The sequence below is a fragment of the Portunus trituberculatus genome, chromosome 26 (genome assembly GCF_017591435.1).
Source record: "Portunus trituberculatus isolate SZX2019 chromosome 26, ASM1759143v1, whole genome shotgun sequence".
Lineage (NCBI taxonomy): Eukaryota > Metazoa > Arthropoda > Malacostraca > Decapoda > Portunidae > Portunus > Portunus trituberculatus.
The window spans coordinates 4,870,115-4,883,707 of NC_059280.1; the positions used below are offsets into that span (position 1 = coordinate 4,870,115).

The 13,593-nt window shown below is 38.3% G+C and overlaps 2 protein-coding genes across 2 annotated transcripts in view; both read left to right on the top strand.

The window, feature by feature from the left end:
* The window catches only part of LOC123509098 (ankyrin repeat domain-containing protein 17-like), a 57,006-nt gene that overhangs the window by 30,888 nt on the left and 12,525 nt on the right, over positions 1–13,593 (top strand). The window lies entirely within an intron of this gene.
* LOC123509276 lies at positions 3,568–10,323 on the top strand. Its single transcript, XM_045263475.1, has 3 exons — positions 3,568–3,632; positions 8,527–9,871; positions 10,093–10,323. The coding sequence occupies exons 2-3, from the start codon at positions 8,858–8,860 to the stop codon at positions 10,321–10,323; spliced, it is 1,245 nt and encodes a 414-aa protein (XP_045119410.1). The 5' UTR covers positions 3,568–3,632; positions 8,527–8,857.

Consider the following 13,593-nt stretch of genomic DNA (forward strand, 5'->3'; position numbering starts at 1 on the left):
TAATTACTAACTTTTATCTGGCATACTCAATTTAAAAACCAATTCTTTCCTATCTCTTTTTTTTATCTGTTTTTCTATCTATTCATTTATTGACTTTTTTTTTATTTATCATATTTGAGTACTTTAATTCTTGTTCTCTCTTATTAACTTCTATCAGGCCTACACTATTTCCAGACCAGTTATTTCTTGTATATATTTCTTAGTTAATTTTTATCATGATTTGAGTCCATCATTTGTTGTCTTATCCTGGTTACTGATCCTGAGAAATATCCTACCGTTATCCCTATCACAACCCCTGCACCACTTAACCCCTTGAGTACCATGACGCGTTCTCATATTCATTCTGCTTACTGTTTGGTGATTCTGTACACCTTTAGAAACTTATGTTGGGGTTTGAAATAGTGAAGACTCCAGCCATTTAGCTTCTGACCTCCATAGACCCTTCTTAATGTATATAAAGTCTTTTAATCATACACAAAACTGAAGGTAAAATTGTGTCCCAGTACTGAAGGGGTTGAAGGCCACTTAAGCTACACTTGTATAAGAAATATAAAGAAAAACATTAGTCTCTCTACAATGAATTAGAAGACAGATAAAGAAGATAGATAGATAGATAGATATATGGATAAATAGATAGACAGATTGGAAAATAAAAATCTGCATATGTTATCTTTGTTGTAGCCTGTTGTAGACTGCCACATATAAGCCTGATGGTTCCTTGCAGTCTGCCTTATTTTCTTAATTTGTTATGTTTTTTTCGTAATGGATACTCTTCATTTCCCGTACGTGTTTTCACAAATTCTTCTTTGTACTGATTCTAATAGACGTAAATCCTTCATTAAAATCCTTTCCTATATGTTCTTTAAATCAATCTTATTTGTACCGATTCTTAAATCCTTCACTTTTAACTCTTGTATCATTTAAAATCTTTTCCTGTACGTTTTTTAAGCCATTCAGTACCAGGATGTGTCTTAATATTTATTCTGCTTACTATTTGATGATTTTATACAGCTTCAGAAACTTGTGTAGTGATTGAAATAGTGAAGACTTTGGCCATGAATCTTCTGACCTCCATAAACCCTTGCTAGTGTAAATAAAATCTTCTAATGGTACCCAAAACTCGTGGTAAAAATGCGTCCCAGTACTGAAGAGGTTAAATAAATCTTTGTACTAATTCTAATAGACTCTTGTACCACTTAAAATCCTTTTCTCTCTGTCCTAATTCTTCTTTTTACTGAATCAAATAGACGTAAATTTTTCCTCCTTATCCTCTGTGCCACTTAGAAACCTTTGTAAAACTTGGCCGTGATCATAAAGAAGCTCAACCTAATTCTGGCGGGTTGGCAATACTGTACCGCGGCGCAGGTGAGGTGGACGTGCTATACGTCATGTCAGGAGAGGTGAAGGTGATGGATTGGGCGCGTGATTACCTGTGCTGCTGGGGAAGGTGTGGGAGTGGGGGAATGTGAGGGGACACGTGGGTCTGTCTCATTCCTCTCATTCCTCCTGCCTTGAATCCGCGGATGTAGTTTCGCGTGACGGACGGCTCAGGGAAAATAAAGGCGTGGGACGTTTCTCGTTTCCTCTCGTGTCTCCGTTTTCTTCGTGTCCTGCCCCCTTTCCCGCCTCTTTGTCAATAGGGGGGACTTGGGAAATCATACTGGCTAGGATGGAAGAATGAATGGTATCAGTATAAGGGAAGGATGGATAGAATAGATGGTATTAGCACGAAGAAAAGTAAGGATGGATGGATTAGTATGAAAGAAGAGAAGGATGGAGAGAATGGATGGTATTAGTATGAAGGATGGAATATAGTGTATGATAGTGTCAGTTTAACCCATTCAGTACAATGACGCGTTTCCATATTCATTGTGCTCAGTATCTGGTGATTTTATATAGCTTCACAAACTTATGTGGGGATTAAAATAGTGAAGACTGTGGCCAGTAATCTTGTGACCTCCATAGACCCTTCCTAATGTCAATGAAATGGTCTAATCGTACACAAATTTCAAGGTGAAAATGTGTCCCAGTATTGAAGGAGTTAAGGGAAGGATAGAAGACTGGATAGTGTTAGTATGAAGAAAGGATGGACTTCATTATTCTTTCCCCGTAATCTTAATTTATTCTTTCTTATTTCATCTCTTCGTGTTCCTCTAGTTTCATTGACTTTAATATTTAGTTTTATTTATTCATCAATTCCTCAATATATGTCAGTCTTTCCTGTGTTGGAAATTAAAAGTATCAAGGATCCTATAATGTAAACACGTTTTCTTTGATATATAGATAAAAAAATGTTGAAGAAAATGAGAGAGAGAGAGAGAGAGAGAGAGAGAGAGAGAGAGAGAGAGAGAGAGAGAGAGAGAGAGAGAGAGAGAGAGAGAGAGAGAGAGAGAGAGAGAGAGAGAGCTTCACTACACCACATCCTTACACACCTTTAAGTCTGCTGCCAATGCATGGATTAATCAACCATAGCATGTAAATATTACATAGAGAGAGAGAGAGAGAGAGAGAGAGAGAGAGAGAGAGAGAGATGTCATAACCTGGCATGCCACAGCCTGGTGGGACATAGCGTGATGCAGCAGTGGAAGAACACACAAGGATGTAAATAATTACGTCTACGGGAGAATTGTAAAAGGGACCCTGCTGCGAACACGAGAGTGGGAGGCCAAACATTAACAAGAGAGAGGGAAGCCAGGCATCAGATGGTACGCAGACCCAAACAAACACCCAAGACAAAATACTCTGGTTACGATGTTGGAGAGTAGTATAGTCAACACGTGTTTCCCCACGTGTTGTCAAACAGGATTGGTGGTTTTAAATGGCCAATGAACAAGCAGTATTTCATGTTTAGACCAATGGTGAACGTGCTATGAGACTAGGGAAAAGTTGAGCATTAAGATATATCATATTGAGGAGATAATTACATATGATATATTGTGGTGTATACATTATATGGGCATTTATAGAAGTCAAGCATTGAGTTGATATTGAGATGCATCAGCTGTGAAATTGGCACCTAATGTTTGTGGATTTATTTGTATGTGATTAACATTGATGAAGGATTTACGGAGATAAGGATTTACGGAGATGAGCTTAACATTTTTAAGGGCATTGATTGAATTTGTGTGACATTATGAGCAATCTTTGAGAAGTGGTGTAATTAATCTTAGATGAATTAAAATTAGAAAATACAATACCGTATAATATATTACCTGCAGTAAGAATAAGTCTTCACTTAGAATAGCACGATTGCAACCTGCAACGAACTCCGAAACTGGTGGCAGCGGTGGGATATTATTGCAATTGCAATCGTTGCAGGCGTATAGTTGAGAGTGAAGACAATTAAAAATTCGATCAAGTGCATTGGATGTCACGGATGTAGCGGATGTTAACGAGTAAATATTGAGAATATTTTAATGTTGCTTAATTGTAGATGAAACATATAGTTCATAAATTACGTCAGCGCTCGGCATCGCTTAACGGTAAAGCGAATCAGCAGCCAGCCGTCACAACCTCTAGAATGGCGCAGTCACCCCTTACATCTCTGTTTTCCCCCCACTAACCCGCCTTGTATTAGTACTGGGGAAATTGCGGAAGCGATCACTGACAACGCAAGGGATAATTTTTCCAAGGTAATTGGGTTACCATACTTTTGTGGAGGTGAAGAAAGAAGCCCGTCGGTACCAAATGTAAAATGTATCGCCAGCGCTCACGCATGGATAAAGGATTTAGAAAATAGAACAATGACAAACTGGACAGACGAAGGGAGGATAGAGTTGGCCAAGCAATATGCATTAGACAGTGCATATACTCATATGACACACTGTGCAACGCAACATAAAAATGATTGGGATGATGTGAGAAAAGCATTCCTTGATATTTATCCAGAGGATAGATCGCTTCCAAGCCTGATCAGTGAATTGTCATCAGTAACTCGACAGCCCAGAGAAACCATAACAGAGCTCTATATCAGAGTAGAAGGGATTGTGGCAAAATTAGAAAGCATGAAACCCACAGGTAAGGAAGTATATAATGATATATTTGTCTCCATCATTGTGAATGCCTTGCCTAAGGATTTTTCTTATATCCTTGCTGATGCAGATATGAAAAGCCTTTATTAGTATACAGAAAAGCTCTCAAATATGTAGCGTCACACCCCAGCCTTCAGCTACACGACGCTGCAGTACGCAAAGAAAATAGGGTTGTCCCAGTAAACGCAGTGACAGTGAATGCTGTTACTACAGATCACACGATGTATCGCCCTCAGAATGTCAGAAATATACATTGTCAGAGGTGTGGGCGAAATAACCACACCATTCAAAATTGTAGAACCATAGAATGCTTTAGATGTCACAAGTGGGGACATTTCGCGAGTCAGTGCACAGTGAAATTACCACCAATACCACCAAGGGCGAGGCCCACGGTAACTTGTTTCACCTGCGGGGTACAGGGGCATGCGAGTAAGGACTGCATGAACAACTCACGTAGATACACCACATATCAAACACAAAAAACGCCAATTTACCACCAACGCAACCACATGAATCGGTGGTAATCACAGCGGTGAATAGTGACACGGGAAATGTTTCTATTGAAGTTCAGATTGAAAATGAGAGTGTATTAGCCTTGATGGACACGGGGGCAGGGGTATCTCTTGTATCGCGTGACGTTGTAGACAAACTTAAAAAGAAACACATTACTCCAACAAATAAGGTAATTCGCAATGCGAGTGGAGATGAAATGTTGACTTCAGGAAAGACTAAGCTAACTTTGACAATTGGAGGTAAGATATACACACATGATTTTGTGATCAGTGAAGATAGAGCCTTGCCATCACAGATAATAATAGGTTTTGACTTTATGAAAAGATATAATGTGAATCTAAATACCAAACCTCTGAAATTATATATTGAAGGAAGGAGAATTGTTATTGTAGAAATACCCATGATGCATGCCATCATGATAACTGAGAGAAGTGAAAAGGAAGCAGTAACAAATGAATCAAAGGATAATCCCAGTTATAAATGCTCAGTAGCTCAGACATCAATATTACAAGGAGTACGAGTGAGTTATGTGACCTTAGAAACAAAGTTAGTGGATAGTGATATCGCTATATTCGAGCCAGTTAAAGGAGTTATAGGGTCTCAGTTTTTATGTCCAGGTTTAGTGAAATTAGAAAATGACATGGAGAAGAAGAAATCTAGGTTTGTGGTGAGGTATATAAATTTCTCGAGTGAACATGTGCCGTTAGAGCCAGGGAAAACATTAGGCTACTTACAGTCCTGTCAGAGTGAGGTTTTGCCAAGCGGGAGTGATGAATATACAGTGAATGGTGTGACAGAAGAAAATGAAACAGATAAAATGAAGGCCTTTTCAGAAATCATTAATCACATGTATCCTGAGGGAACAAGGAAAAATCAAATATTGAAAGAATTAGTTATTAAATACTCCTCTGTCTTTGCTAGTGATGACGACATTCCAAGTATATCACCCTTTTCTATCACACCATTCAGTTACAGTCCAGACCTACGTCCAAGAAACCTTATCCCATCCCAGCTTGTTTTTATGATAAGGTAGCTGAACAAATTAAAGTAATGGAGAGCCAGGGTATTATTAGACCATCCAGATCAGCATTTATCTCCCCAGTTGTTCCCATAGTGAAAAAGGATGGAAAAATTAGATTGTGTGTAGATTTCAGGAATTTAAATCAGCATGTGCTGAATGATTCTTACCCCTTACCTAATGTGAATAACATTTTGCATAACTTAGGAAAAGGAAAGATGTTTTCATGCCTTGACTTGAAACAAGGTTACCATCAAATACAGTTAAATGAAGAAAGCAAGCCCTGGACTGCATTTGTAACACCTAATGGATTATATGAACATAATGTGCTACCTATGGGTTTAAAGGATTCTCCTGCGGCATTCTGTAGAATTATTAATCAGGTATTGGCTGGATTGACAGGATCTGATACTTTTGTTTATATTGATGATATCATAGTTCAAGGAACAGATCTAGAAAATCATGTAAAGAATTTGGAGAGGGTTCTTCTACGCTTGCAAGATGCTCAGTTGAAAGTAAACTTGAAAAAATGTAATTTCTTTAAGGATAGTGTAAATTATCTAGGACATATTATATCAGCCGAAGGGTTGAAAACACAGCCTAGCAAAATTGAAGTTATTAAGAACATGCCAGCCCCACAACAGTGAAAGAATTACAGTCCTTCATTGGAATGGCTAACTACTATAGGAAGTTTGTGAGAAACTATGCTGAGATAGCTGCTCCCTTAACTAAACTAACAGCAGGAATGGTGAATGGAAAGAAGAACAATAACCACATAATGTGGAATGAAGAAGCTGATAGGGCTTTTAAGACCTTGAAGCAAGAATTAACACAAAATGTTGTTTTGAAATTTCCAGACTTCTCAAAGCCATTCTTTTTAACGACGGATGCTTCGAGCTTTGCCATCGGGGGATTAATACAACAAAGGGATAGCATGAATAACCTAAGACCCTTATCATTTTTTAGCAGGAAACTGAACAAGGCTGAACTTAATTATAGTACTATTGAAAGAGAGGCTCTGGCAATTGTATATGGGCTTAAGGTAAACAGAGATTTGTGCCTGGGTTACCCTATTTATATTCTCACAGATCACAGACCATTAGTATGGTTGTTGACCACCTCAAATGCAAATAGCAGGATAGTTCGGTGGCAATTAGCTGTTGCAGAGTTTGATATTAAGGTGGAATATATTCCTGGAAAAGCTAACAAGGTAGCAGATCATTTATCCAGGTTGAGGGAAGTGGAAATAAATGAAGGAAATGAACATTTGTTAGCAATAACAGAAAACACAGAAGAAAATATGGTGGATTGGAATCTGAAGGAATTAATAAGGTCACAAGATAACCATGAATTTTATGGCTTATTGAAGAAGTTAATGAGAGAGAATTTAACTGAGCAAGAAATAAAAGGAAAATTAAGTAAGCACAATATTGATAAGAGGTATAAGAAGTTAAAGATATCAGAATTGTCTCTAGACAATAATATGCTTTACAGAGTAAGTCACAACACATATGGAGAAATGACGCGTCAGATATTAGTACCCGAACAGTTTGTGCACACTGCTGTACACCTCGGCCACTCTTTGCCAACCGCGGGGCATGGTGGGCCATCCGTTACCTTAAGTAGGTGTCAGAAATTTGCATATTGGCCAAAAATGAAGGAGGACATTGAAAGATATTGCAGGTCTTGTCTCATCTGTCGTAGGCTTAAGAGGTCGGGGGGACGCCCCAGCACCACTGAGAAGATACCCGGATGTTGAGAGACCTTTCCAGCGCATACATATGGATATTGTTGGTCCCATGGGTAGATCGGATAATGGATATATGTATTGTCTTGTTGTGATAGATGTGCTTACTAGATATTTGATTACAAAACCACTGAAAACCAAGTCGGCCGCAGAAGTTGCTAGAATATTTTTTTGATGAAGTGATTTGTAAACATGGTATACCTGAGATGTTAGTGACAGACCAAGGTAGGGAATTTGTCAATTCTATATTACAGGGATTAACTGAGTTACTGCATTTCCGACATAGCAAAACTACAGCTTACCATCCTCAAGCAAATGGGATAGTTGAAAGATCAAATGCAACCTTGATTAACATACTGCGCACTTTGGTGCAAGATAATATGAATATCTGGGATACAATGCTCCCAATAGCTACATTTGCATATAATAGTGCTTACCACACAAGTATAAAAGAAAGTCCTTTTTACCTCATGTATCTCAGAGATCCAACCATCCCATTTGAAATGATGAAAGAGGAACAAGTTTGGTATAATGTTGATGATTTTAAGCAGGAGATGGCAACAAAAGCAAATAGGGTATATGCTAGGTGTCAGCAATATTTAGAAGAAGCTAAGGAATAAATGAAAAGGCTCAATGTAAGAAGGCAAGGATAAAGACTATTCAAGTTGGAGATAGAGTATATGTCCGCCGAGTACCCACTGCAGGAACCCCCGCAAAGTTGCAACCCGCATATACAGGTCCTTATAGAGTGACAGAAAAGGTGAGTGATGTAGTGGTCAAATTAAGAAACATTAGAAATGGTAAGATGACAACATTACACACTGACAGAATAAGAATTATCCATGAAGACAATGCTACCCCTCAGATGAACCCGAATGTCAGACGAGCATATCCGGTACACGAGCCAGGTGAAACAAGGGAAACCAAGTTGACATTGCAGACACTAGATCCTTTTCCAGTGTTCTCAGGGATGTAGAGCACTGTGTAGATTCAGAATCGGATGACAATTCACTATCAGAAGCGAGTCATGGTGTTGATGAGGAAATTCATAATGTAACTGAGAATTTGCAAGAAGAATATCAAGGTGAAGCTACCACGTCAGTCCCATACAGTTTACGGTCGAGGACAAGTGTGCCGAATCTTCCGTTTGTAATGCATAAGCCCTTAGAATATGGTAAAAGAAAATAAATAAAATAAAATGAAATGTTCCTTTGCAGACTGTGGGGCTATGCATGGGATACGTTCAAGCCTGGGATGTACCCCAAAGCTCACCTCCTCAACAAGGGATGAGTTTCTCCCAAGACCATCAACTACTTGTAACTGGACAAGCTTATGTGGTGCCTTTTTTGTTGAAATTGGAGGATATCTATGAGCCAATTAAAAAAGCCAACAATATCACTCAGAATATAATATATAATTTAGATGAAATTGAGGGAGATGATTTTATCTTGTTTACCTCTTTGATTTCTCAGCATATCCTGGCTTTTCAAGAAAGATTTAAAAATTTGCATGCTTCAATGCAGGATTTCCTAATGCATATTGTGGCCAATGACATTCCTCAACCTAGAAGGAAAAAAGGGGGCAATAAATTTTATAGGATCTTTTGCAAACACATTATTTGGGACTGCTACACAAGATCAAGTTGATTTTATTCATAAAAGATTACAATCGTTAGACTCCTTCACAGAAGAGGAAAGAAAACTCCTCAATGTTCATTCCCATGTTATCAATGTCACTCTCAATGAACTAACAAATGTTCATCAAGCATTAGAAAAACTAGAAACTGCTACCCGTGTTACTAAGACCCTTATGACTAAGATGGAAAAACATATAGAAAATAATGAAAAATCCATTCTTTCACTGGAAATTTTACTGCATGTCCAGCTAGCCTTGACATCCATTGCAGCTGATCATATTAATTTTAAGATAGGATTACAAAGTATGATGGAAACCCATATTTCTCCTAATATTGTGACAAATGCATTTTTACTACAACTTTTAGATGAGATATCAGTTAAACATGAGTTATTGTTTCCTCCTAAACCAGAATATTTAGGATTACACAGAGCTGCTATTCGTGTAATCCATAAGACTGCATTACATGACTTGAGCTTCTACTTACTCGTTCCTTTGCGAGGAATTCCAGCTGACACCTTTGATGTCTTCAGGATGACCTCCCTTCCCTTTCCTATTTCTAAGTCAGATGCTTTTTTAATGCATCAACCTTCAAGGAAATATTTAGTGATTAACAAGGCAAGAAATCAATTTTTTTTGACTGATGATTTTGATGATTGTAGGATGTCTGATGATATATTGATATGTCCTCCCAACCAACCTATATATTCCACTAACACTGATTGTTGTGAGGTTGCTATTTTTCTGCACAAGCCTTCTGTCTCTGATATATGTAACACGCTGATTGTGAAGTCTTTCAAGCCTATTTTTGTTGATCAGCCATCTGGGTGGAATTATGCCACAAGCAAACCACTAGATATTACTGTGAATTGTAAAAACTCCATTCCTACTACTAGACACATTATTAATGGTACTGGCCTTCTGAAAGTGAGTCAGGGTTGTTCTATACATAGTGATACATTTTCTCTCCCTGCTTCCTCTCATTATATTGCTGAAGCTCCTATGGTTATTCAACCTTATCCCTTACTACTCCCATTGCCTTCTCATCCTGGGAACATTCTGTTATTGTGAATACCACTAATATCAGCATTCCCGACAGTTTTGGTCTTGAGCCCTGGTCTGTCCCAAAATATATTGCACATATGCAGCCGCTGGCGAAACAGTCCCCTCCTACGGCACTCGACTGGCACAACTGGAAGGACTGGCTCTGGATCCTGTTGCCTATTGGGGTCATCGCGGCCGGCCTGGTGGCCTACCGCATCTACCGACCCTGTGCACTCCTTGGCTTGGCACAGGCTGCGCCAGCCCAGGTGACTGTCAGCACACAACGCCAGCTCAAAACAGAGAACACCGCTTATCACGCATGCCCTCACCACTAGCAGTTCGCGCCGGGACGCGCTACTAAGGATGGGGTATGTCATAACCTGGCATGCCACAGCCTGGTGGGACATAGCGTGATGCAGCAGTGGCACAAGGATGTAAATAATTACGTCTACGGGAGAATTGTAAAAGGGACCCTGCTGCGAACACGAGAGTGGGAGGCCAAACATTAACAAGAGAGAGGAAGCCAGGCATCAGATGGTACGCAGACCCAAACAAACACCCAAAACAAAATACTCTGGTTACGATGTTGGAGAGTAGTATAGTCAACACGTGTTTCCCCACGTGTAGTTAAACAGGATTGGTGGTTTTAAATGGCCAATGAACAAGCAGTATTTCATGTTTAGACCAATGGTGAACGTGCTATGAGACTAGGGAAAAGTTGAGCCTATGAAACACCAGTAAGGCAATGTTGTGTATACTACGTTTAAGGTTGTTTCTACATTACCTTCGTATGTGTTCTCGTCCTTACATTGTCACACGTGGACCTCCACATGTCTGATCTCTGAATGGTAGATGGTAAAATGGGCGTGGAGAAAAGGTACGAAACCTTGAGTATTTAAAATAAGCAGAAACCAGCAAGAAGATCTCTAGAATCTTGGCAGAAACGAGAGGAGAAAGCAGAAGGCAGTGGCCGAGAGGAGGAGAAGAAACATTTGAGTCATGGACAGACTCTTTCTTGTATTAGTGAGTAAAGCTCTATAGTTGTTAATGCAGTCTAAGACAATGTTTATGTCATTTAAGTGAAAGGAGGAAACAAATATAGGATGTGTATTTATTAGGATGTTATATTAAGATTTTATGTATGTGTAGTGCAATTCCACAGTTGATGCATTAAGATATATCATATTGAGGAGATAATTACATATGATATATTGTGGTGTATACATTATATGGGCATTTATAGAAGTCAAGCATTGAGTTGATATTGAGATGCATCAGCTGTGAAATTGGCACCTAATGTTTGTGGATTTATTTGTATGTGATTAACATTGATGAAGGATTTACGGAGATAAGGATTTACGGAGATGAGCTTAACATTTCTAAGGGCATTGATTGAATTTGTGTGACATTATGAGCAATCTTGAAAAGTGGTGTAATTAATCTTAGATGAATTAAAATTAGAAAATACAATACCGTATAATGTATTACCTGCAGTAAGAATAAGTCTTCACTTAGAATAACACGATTGCAACTTGCAACGAACTTCCGAAACGGGAATTTCTGGGCTAAAGGGGATACTTTTTGGGGTACCTCCTATCTCAAAGCCCAACCGCTAGGAAACCGTTGCCCCGAGTGAGGAAGCCCAACCTACACTCGGACCGTGAACAGGATTCGAACCCGTGCGCTTGGAGACCCCTCGGATCCCAAAGCGCGCAGGGTTCCACTGTACCACGGCGATAACCAGTATTGTTGGTAAATAAGCTCATTAAGACATTGTTGAAATATCTTGCACAAAATAGGAGTTAATGGTTCCTTGCACGACTTAAAGACATTGCCATTGATCTTTTCTGGAACTGACTCTTTCCCATTTTTAATTGACTAAACTTTCAAGCGCATCTGTATTAATGATTGCGATTTTTCTAATTGTTTGCATTCTGTAGGTTTTCGATGATAAAAGAATATTCTTGTGAAAAGTTGCATTTATCAAATCTGAGAAAAAAATGTTTATTTCATTACAAAAGTCTTTAGAATTGTTTATATGTTTACCTTTATTTTCTTTCATACCTGTTGGTTGCTTAATACCTTTTCATGATGATTTTGTATCTCTTTTAAACATATTTTCCACATCTATTCTAATTGCTGTATCAGTTTTCTTAAGTACACATTTTGCTTCAGTTTGATCAGTTATGCTTTGACAACTTTTTCCTATAATTAGTTCTTTTAGTTCCTTGTAACCCCCTGGTTTGTTCTTTGGAAAATAATTTTTTTTTTTCATTACATGACATATGTAAAACTGTAAATTCATCAACATTTTCGTCTAGAGAAGCACTGTTATCATATAAGACGTCAAAATCTGTTGCTTCCATACATTCTAGAAGGATTTCATTTACATCTTCGTTCCAGGAGTATATTACTAATTGCCTATATAGCTACTGGTGTAAGCAGACACAAGCTATGGTCAGAACTAGCCAACAGCTTAAATTTCTTGGCCACAGAGCTATTTTTAACATAACAAAAGAATAAATTTAATGATTTATCATCTCCAGCTGGGAAATTTATGAATTATTGAAAATGGGAGATACTTTTCCTAAAGTTGCATTGGTGAAAATCCCTGTAATAATCTTGACATCTGGATCACTATTTTCTATTTTTCTGACTTCTTCAGATAGAATATTCTCACTCTCTTTTTCATCAGAATTTGGAATAATGTTTACTACTATAACATTTATTTGATTATATCTTCGAGGTAGATAAAAAGGTTTCAGTGGCTGTATTATGTAGTCAATACTCGCTTCTTAACGCGTGGTTTCTGTTCCTCTGGCACATCGGTGTTGGTGGGCGAGCTGTATTTCCGGCTTGATAGCTGTAGGAGTGAGGTGAAGTGAAATGAGGGTATGTGATGTGATGTGATGTGATGTGATGTGAGGTGAGGTGAGGTGAGGTGAGGTGAGGAGAGGAGAGACAGGATCAGCTGATGGATGCACAAGGATTCCTGAAGTGAAGAGATAAGGGTTGTGTGGCGAGAACCTAATGAACACTCCCATGGGCTTTGTCATTATCAATTCTAGCACTAGTGTTGAAGTAATGACACACTGTGACATACACTGCATCTCGTTCACATCACTTCTCCTCACCACGCGGCGCCTCGTCCACACACCATGGCGCCTGACCTTCATCTCGTCTCACATTGTCACTGTGTTTATAAACTTAGTGTTGGTTTTATCATATTCTCTTCATTAGAGGAAGGCAAATAACCTAAACTTTATTATTATTATTATTATTATTATTATTATTATTATTATTATTATTATTATTATTATTGTCATTATCATTATTGTTTTTATTCAACTATTCATGTTACACAATATACACTGATCCTGATACATTTGATACTGATACATTTATTGGCCCTCGTAATACACATATCAAGAAAAAAAAAGTAACAAATATAACGAAGGTCCGTTGAGATGATGCTCTGTGAGGGACCTCAAGTACAGCAAGGAGTGGTGGCTAGCGCAGGCTGTGTTGGGGCCACCACAGCACTAACTAAATAATAATAATAATAATCACAAAAAAAACAATAATAATAATAATAATAATAATAA